The sequence below is a fragment of the Leucoraja erinacea genome, chromosome 8 (assembly GCF_028641065.1).
Source record: "Leucoraja erinacea ecotype New England chromosome 8, Leri_hhj_1, whole genome shotgun sequence".
NCBI lineage: Eukaryota > Metazoa > Chordata > Chondrichthyes > Rajiformes > Rajidae > Leucoraja > Leucoraja erinaceus.
Genome location: NC_073384.1, coordinates 70015459 through 70024104, shown reverse-complemented (window position 1 = coordinate 70024104; position 8646 = coordinate 70015459). Strand labels below are relative to the sequence as shown.

General features: G+C 51.1%; 1 protein-coding gene across 1 annotated transcript; it reads right to left on the bottom strand.

Moving 5' to 3' along the window:
- Positions 1-687: 687 nt before the first annotated feature.
- LOC129699828 (uncharacterized) lies at positions 688-8274 on the bottom strand. The gene is made up of 2 exons (XM_055639948.1): positions 8184-8274; positions 688-2374 (listed from the first exon to the last, which is right to left on the bottom strand). The coding sequence occupies exon 2, from the start codon at positions 2361-2363 to the stop codon at positions 873-875; it is 1491 nt and encodes a 496-aa protein (XP_055495923.1). The 5' UTR covers positions 2364-2374; positions 8184-8274; the 3' UTR covers positions 688-872.
- Between the last annotated feature and the right edge of the window lie 372 nt (positions 8275-8646).

Here is an 8646-nt window from a genome sequence, read left to right as displayed (position 1 = left end):
CATTCTGCTCCTTTGACAGCTAGTAAGCTGATGGAACACGGGATGGACAGCCAGGGCTGATTATGGATATTCAACATGGTTTTGTGCGTGGGAGACCACATCTCATGAGTTTTATTGTGTTTTTTGAAGGGTTTGGACCCTTCTTCAGTGACTTGTCAGACTTGTCTATCTTGGAGTATGGTGTTCAGTTTTGGTCACCCTGTTACAGGAAGCATGACGTTAAACTAGAGAGAGTGCAGAGGAGGTTGTGTGGTGTGTCCGCAGCTATGTTTTCCGGACCAGGACAGTGGTTCCTAAGAAGCTGTTCCATCTTCCCGATTCCCCCACCTCCCCCAACTGGAGCCTCATCTCCCCCCTCTCCCAACCACCAGTGGTCCGCAGCAGTGGCAACGTTCACCAGTCCCCACCCCAGGGACATCACCCCGGTTGCATGCCCCTGGTCCAGCCCCATGAGGACCCCCTCCCACCAGCCCGTCCTGAACCCCCCCCCCCTCCCAGAACAGGACATCCCCAGGGTCCCCACTATCCGAGCCCCACCCACCCTGTCACAGCTGGCTCGGCCCAGGTTTGGGGAGGGGGGGTGGGGGGCTGCTATGTTGATGTGGGGGGGGGGGGGGGGGGGGGGGGAGGCTAATGCTTCCTGGCCACCCTACACCAGGATGATGAACACACAGCACGGACTCAGTAATGGGCCATAGGAGTAGCTTTATTGTGATCTGCTACAACGAGGGTGGTCTCGCTGACCTGAGGGGGGCACAGGAAACCGGGCCGTGGGCTAGCCGGGGTCGGGGCACGCTGCCGATCCTCTCCAGAGTTCTCCTGGATGGAGCTGATGGTCCTGGGCTCAGCCCGGGGGCCCCACTGCCCCTCCGTCAGCCCTTTGGCCGCAGCTGCTGGGACAGTTGTCCAAGGGCCCGACTACTCTGCTGGACTCTCTGCCCCAACTTTTGTTGCTGATCCCTGGCCTTTCTGTGGATCTCCTCTCTGGCGCTCTGGCACTTCCTCTGGATGGACTTCAGCTTGTAGTCACTCCCATCCATGGCCATGACTTTAGCCAGATCGATCAGCGGCTGCTTCAGATGCTTGTCGTACATCTCGATGTAGGTCCTAGCCATGGCCCCCAGGCGGTCCAGCATGGTGGACACCTGCGACATCTGGTCTTGGTACTCCATCACCTGCGACTCGTCCGCATCCTTGCCGTCGCTGAGCCTGTCCAACATCCTCTGGCACTCTGTCATCAGCCCGGGGATCAGGTGGATGAAGCTGAGGGTCTGGGACCAGTTGGATTGGAGGCTTCCCAGCAGCTCCAGGGCCTGGGACATCAGCAGCATTGTGGAGCCAATGTCCTTCTCCTGTGTCTGCTGGCCAGACATATCCTCGGACAACTGCGCACTGCGTTTGGTCAGGTCCTCCATGTGCCGGAGATGGTGGTCGTACTTCTCTCCTGCTTGGTCCACCTGCGACTGCACTTCTCTGATCTTCTCCGCAGCCTTCTCTTCCACCTCCGCCAGGAAGGTGACCAGGGCAGAGCTGGGATCCTTGTTCTTCAGGGCCGTGATCTCGTTGACGACAAACTTGGCCGCTCTGACCAGCTCTGAGGCCAGGGCTGCCGGGTTGCTCACATTGCGTGCCAGGCCCAGCACCTGAGGCAGACGTTCCTTCAACTCGCTCAGCACCTCCTCCGCGAGGGTCTCGGTGAAGGCTCTAGACTTGATGTCGTTCAAGGCATCCCTGATCTTCTCCCGCTCCTCGGAAACTTTGGCCCACTCCTCCTCCAAAGCTGCCTTCTTCTCCTCGATGTACTTGGAGCTCTCCCTGCTCGTGTCCAGGGCTCGCTGCACCTCCTGCTGCTGCTCCTGGCTGCATTTCCGCGAGGCTGCAGCTCGCTCCAGACCCTGAGAGAGCTGCAGGTTGAGACGGGAGACAATCTGCTCCACATCTCCAGCAGCCACCTTGCACTGGGCAGCACATGCCTGGGTCATGCCCATCTTCTGGCGAAGGCCCTTGCCCTGTCTCCAGTCCTCGCTCACCCTTCTCAGGACCACTGGCATGTCCTCACAATTGGCCTGGATCTCGATCATGTCGGCACAGATGCCCTGGAATGATTTTGGAGCCTCCAGGCAAATCCTCAGGAGCCATCCTCGGAATGACGTGGGGTCGTCCGAATGGGAAGTCTGGTGGTCTTGCTGGAGAGGGAAGTCGTGGCCGCTCTTGGCCTGGCGGATCAGGTCGGCGAGAATGGCGACGGAGGTGGAGAGGGGGGTCAGGAAGGTCTCCCAGTTGAGCTGTGTCTGCAGGACCAGGTCAAAGCTCTCCGAAATGTGGCCGGTGGCGAAGGGGTCCTGCAACTGTGCGCCTGACATGGTGTCACCTCCTGTAATGAGAACACATGATTACAATTACATCCGACGTGGAGCACAGCACCATACGGCACGGAAACAAGCCCTTCGGCCCACAATGACGCGCTACACATGAAGCCAAGATAAACTAATCCCCTCTGCCTGCACGCGATCCATATCCCTCCTATCCCTGCATATCCGAAAACCTCTTAAACACCACTATCGTACCTGCCTCCACCACCATCCCTGGCAGCACCTTCCAGGCACACACCACCCTCTTTTTCAAAAAAGATTTGCCCCACACATCGTATTTACACTTTGCCCCTCTCACCTTAAGGGAATGTCCTCTAGTCTCTGACACTTCCATCCTTTGAGAAATATTCTGCCCACCTGTCTCTGCCTCTCATTATTTTAGAAACTTCCATCAGGTCTCCCCGCCACCTCGAGTATCATAGAGAAGTAAGGTTGGACAATCCAAGTCCAACCTCACTCTGTAGCTAAAACCCTCTGATCCAGGCAGTATTCTGGTAAACCTCCTCTGCACCCTCTCTAAAGCCTCCACATCCTTCCTGTAATGGGGTGACCAGAACTGCACGCAATACGTAGAAACATAGAAAAAAGGTACAGGAGGAGGCCATTCGGCCCTTCGAGCCAGCACCGCCATTCATTGTGATCATGGCTGATCGGCCCCAATCAATAACCTGTGCCTGCCTTCTTCCCATATTCCTCGATTCCACTAGCCCCTAGAGTTCTATCTAACTCTCTCTTAAATCCATCCAGTGACTTGGCCTCCACTGCCCTCTGTGGCAGGGAATTCCACAAATTCACAACTCTCTGGGTGAAAAAGTGTTTTCTCACCTCAGTCTTAAATGGCCTCCCCTTTATTCTAAGACTGTGGCCCCTGGTTCTGGACTCGCCCAACATTGGGAACATTTTTCCTGCATCTAGCTTGTCCAGTCCTTTTATAATTTTATATGTTTCTATAAGATCTCCTTCATCCTTCTAAACTCCAGTGAATACAAGCCTAGTCTTTTCAATCTTTCCTCATGTGACAGTCCCGCCATCCCAGGGATCAATCTCGTGAACATACGCTGCACTGCCTCAATCACAAGGATGTCCTTCCTCAAATTCGGAGACCAAAACTGTACACAATACTCGAGATGTTGTCTCACCAGAGCCCTATACAACTGCAGAAGAACCTCTCTACTCCTACACTGAAATACTCCACATACGGCCCAACCTAACTTTTATAAAGCTACATCATGACCTCGTGCCTATTATACTCAATGCCCGACAGGAAATCAATGTGAAAGCAAGTATACCATATATCTTCTTACCAGTCTCTTGTATTACCACCCTCATGTGAAAAAGCTACTTATCTTAACTACTAAACCAGGTTCGCTTCTTAATAAACAGACACCACACAAACTGTTTGGTAGACCAGTTCAAAACTTTACTTAACATCGGCCGATGGAAGGGAGGGAGAATTCCAGTCAAGTGACCAACACAGACACTTGACTGTGCTCAGCCACCTTCTCTGAACAACAGAATTACATTGCCTTAAATAGGGTTTTTTTGTCCCCTTAGCACATTCCACAGACATTACTCATGTCAGAGGTACAGGAAAAGGTTTCCACAGAATGCATCACATCAAAGGCCTTTTGTTTACATGGTACAAGATATACTAAAAACATTGCCCATTTTCTTTAGGTCATTTCAGCTCTCCACTTCCCTGGTTCTCCGTTGTCACTTGGTCCCTCATAAACATAGGCCATCTGCTTTATTGCCTCTTGCTTCAAAGATGTGACTGGTTATTTCTCTCTTCCTTTATTGCCTCCTCCCCATAAACATTGGTAATTTGGTTTATGGCATCTTACTTCAAAGATATCTCTAGCTCCTTCAATGTTATAGGATTTATTATCTCACACACCCACAACCTAAGGCAAGCCTAATTTGAGACTAAATATAAGCTGTAAGCTAGCCCAGAAGCCAATTTAATATCTTCTTATATTTTTAACTAAAATTCGACTTCATCACATGTAGTTATGGACCAAATCCATCAGTACATCAACGCTGTTAAGGGATCTGCCATTACCTGAATGCTTTCCCCTTGCATTCAACTTTCAAAAGTGCTAAACTTCACACTTGCTCGGGTTAAACTCCATCTGCCATTTCTCCGCCCATTTCCGTAGTTGATCTATATCTCGCTGTATCTTCTGACTCCCTTCCTCACTGTCCATAACTCCACCAATTTTTGTATTGTCTGCAAATTTACTAACCAACCCATTTACATTCACTTACACGTCTGTAGAGATTGTGGATGCATTTGTAGCAACCTTTCAAGAATCACTTCCCCAACATTTAAGAAACAGTTAGACAGGCACATGGATGTTTGGAGCGATAAGGACCAAACACAAGCAGGTGGGACTAGTGTAGCTGGGACATGTTGGCCGGTGTGGGCAAGTTGGGCCGAAGGGCCTGTTTCCACGCTGTGTCACTCTATTGCCCTGTCCCACTTAGGAAACCTGAACGGAAACCTCTGGAGACTTTGGCCCCACCCAAGGTTTCCGTGCGGTTCCCGGAGGTTGCAGGTGGTTGCCGGAGGTTGCAGGTAGTGGAAGCAGGTAGGGAGACTGACAAAAACCTCCGGGAACCTTGGGTGGGGCGCAAAGTCTCCAGAGGTTTCCGTTCAGGTTTCCTAAGTGGGACAGGGGCATATGACTATGACACTGGGGTCAGGAATTATTCCAGAGGACTGGAAAATGACAAATGTAAGTTCACTGTTTGGGAAGGGCGTGAGGCAAAAGAAAGGACATTTTAGAGAGTTTTGCCTGACTTCAGTAGTTGGGAAGACTTAAAGTCCATTATTATGGATGAGGTTTCGGGGTAGTTGGAAACACAAGAACATTGGCTTTGGTCACTTGCCTGACAAATCTGTTAGAATAATGAGCAGGATAGACAAGAGAGTCAGTGGATGCTGTTTACTTGTATTTTCCATAAGGTGCTGCATGTCAGGCTGCTGAACAAGGTCAGAGTCCATGGTGTTAGAGGCAAGGTACTAGCATGGATTGAAGATTGGCTGAGTGGCAGGAGGCAAAGAGTGGGAATAAAGGGGGTACGTTCTGGATAGCTGCCGAAGACTTAGTTAAGAAATACAATGAGGAAACAGGCCCTTCGGCCCACTGAATCTGCATCGACCAGCGATATCTGCACATTAACACTATTCTACACACACACACACACACACACACACACACACACACACACACACACACACACACACACACACACACACACACACACACACACACACACACACACACACACACACACACACACACCACACACACACACACACACACACACACACCACACACACACACACACACACACACACGACAATTTATACTTTATACCAAGCCAGACTTCCTGAATTTCGTTCAGACTTTTGTTTGTTTGAATGACAATAAAAGCCATTCTATTCTATTCTAAATCCGCTCGTGTTTGGAGTGTGGGAGGAATCGGAGCACCTGGAGAAAACCCACGCGGTCACGGGGAGAACGTACAAACTGCGTACAGACAGCACCCGTAGCTAGGATGGAACCCGGGCCTCTGGTGCTGCGAGTGGCGTAAGGCAGAAAGTCTACCGCTGCGCCACCGTGCCGCACTAATGGTGTTCCGTATGGATCCATGTTTTAGTTTAGTTTGGAGATACAGCGTGGAAACAGGTCCTTCAGAACAACGAGTCCAACAATCACCCCTTCACGACAGTTGGCAGAAGGTGGAACAGCTGACAGAGGAACAGCTGGCAGAGGGCAAACAGCTGGCAGAGGGTAAACAGCTGGCAGAGGGTAAACAGCTGGCAGAAGGCAGAACAGCTGGCAGATCGTAAACAGCTGGCAGATCGTAAACAGCTGGCAGAGAGTGGAACAGCTGGCACAGGGAGACAACACCTGGCAGTGATTGGAACAGCACAAAATGGACTGCACTGTAAAAGGTATTTGGACAGGTACATGGGTTTCGAAGGATATGGGGCCAGACACAACAAATGGCAGCATCTTCGATGAGGCAGCTTGGTCAGCGTAGGCCAAAGGGCCTGTTTACATGCTGCACGACTGATCTAGTGCCACCTACCCACGATGGGCCTATAATATCCCTCTAAACATTTCCTATCCATGGACCTGTTTAAATGATGTTATAATCCCTGCCTTAATTATCTCCTCTGGCAGTTGGTCCCATACACCCAGCACCATCTGTGTGGAAAAAGTTGGCCCTCAGGTCTCTGTGAAACATAGAAAATAGGTGCAGGAGTAGGCCATTCAGCCCTTCGAGCCTGCACCGCCATTCAATATGATCATGGCTGATCATCCAACTCAGTATCCCATCCCTGCCTTCTCTCCATACCCGCTTGATCCCTTTAGCCACAAGGGTCACATCTAACTCCCTCTTAAATATAGCCAATGAACTGGCCTCAACTACCTTCTGTGGCAGAGAATTCCACAGATTCACCACTCTCTGTGTGAAAAATGTTTTTCTCATCTCGGTCCTAAAAGACGTCCCCTTATCCTTAAACTGTGACCCCTTGTTCTGGACTTTCCCAACATCGGGAACAATCTTCCTGTATCTGGCCTGTCCAACCCCTTAAGAATTTTGTAAGTTTCTATAAGATCCCCCCTCAATCTTCTAAATTCTAGCGAGTACAAGCCGAGTCTATCCAGTCTTTCTTCATATGAAAGTCCTGCAAACCCAGGAATCAGTCTGGCGAACCTTCTCTGTACTTCCTCTATGGCAAGAATGTCTTTCCTCAGATTAGGAGACCAAAACTGTACACAATACTCCAGATGTGGTCTCACCAAGACCCTGCACAACTGCAGTAGAACCTCCCTGCTCTTATTCTCAAATCATTTTGTTATGAATGCTAACATGCCATTGTCTTTCTTCACTGCCTGCACCATAGGGTCTGGGATGTGGGGGGAGAGATGTGGGGTCAGGTCGGGGAAGGGTGGAGGTGGAGGGGGGTGGGGGTTAGAGGAAGGGTGAGAGGAGGATAGGTGAAGTCTGTAATGGGGTCTGAAGAATAGAAGACTAAAACTGTACACAATACTCCAGTTGTGGTCTCACCAAGACCCTGCACAACTGCAGTAGAACCTCCCTGCTCTTATTCTTAAATCCTTTTGCAATGAATGCTAACATACCATTTGCTTTCTTCACTGCCTGCTGCACCTGCATGCCTACTTTCAATGACTGGTGTACCATGACACCCAGGTCTCTTTGCATCTCCCCTTTTCCTAATCGGCCACCATTCAGATAATAGTCTACTTTCCTGTTTTTTGCCACCAAAGTGGATAGCCTCACATTTATCCACATTATACTGCATCTGCCATGCATTTGCCCACTCCCCCAGCCTATCCAAGTCACCTTGCAGCCTCCTAGCATCCTCCTCACAGCTAACACTGCCCCCCAGCTTCGTGTCATCTGCATCTAGTCCACCTTTCACCTTAAACCCATGTGCTCTGGTTCTTCAATCCCCTTCCCTGAGAAAAAAGACTGTATCCGTCCTATCTGTTCACCTCATGATCTTACACAACCTTAAATCACTGCACGCCTAGCAATAAAAATCCGAGCCAGCCCAACTGTGGATAGAACACAGAGCAGTATATGACAAGAATAGGCCCTTCGGCCCACAATGTTTGCTCATAACATGATGTGTACTGGTCAACAATCCTCAGCACCCTTCCTGTAACGAGGTGAACAGACTACAGTAAAACTCCAACTACGCCCCAACCAAAGTCCAGCACAACCATGACTTGGACTCGACGGACTTTTCCAGCTTTATAATCTCACCCAAGGCCAGTGGGCACACGGAACCAGCAGCGCCCCTCTCCCTCTGCTCCAAGATCTGGGCTGGGGGTGGGAGACCTACAACAAGCCCCTCATAGCCAAAGATCTTCGCTATAAGATCTTTGCTCATAGCCTCCCGCTGCCCGGGGTCTGCTCCTGCTCCTGCTCCAGCTCCAGCTCCAGCTCCTGCTCCTGCTCCAGCTCCTGCTCCCGGCCTCTCCCGGCCAAAGTTCGCTAGAAGATCTTTGCTCCCGACAGGAAGAGGAGGCCCGGCCTGGAATTCTCCCCGCCCCCGGATCCGCAGCTGGAGAGCGGAGTCCCCGGGAAACGGGCGGAGGCAGGGACGGCACGGCTTAGGGTCTGGGATGCGGGGGGAGAGATGTGGGGTCAGGTCGGGGAAGGGTGAAGTGGAGGGGGGGGAGTGGGGGTTAGAGGGGGAGTGGGGGTTAGAGGGGGGAGAGGAGGA

Bases quoted from the DNA above. Each gene is read 5' to 3' on its own strand.
- LOC129699828 (XM_055639948.1), bottom strand. From the start codon at position 2,363: ATGTCAGGCGCACAGTTGCAGGACCCCTTCGCCACCGGCCACATTTCG.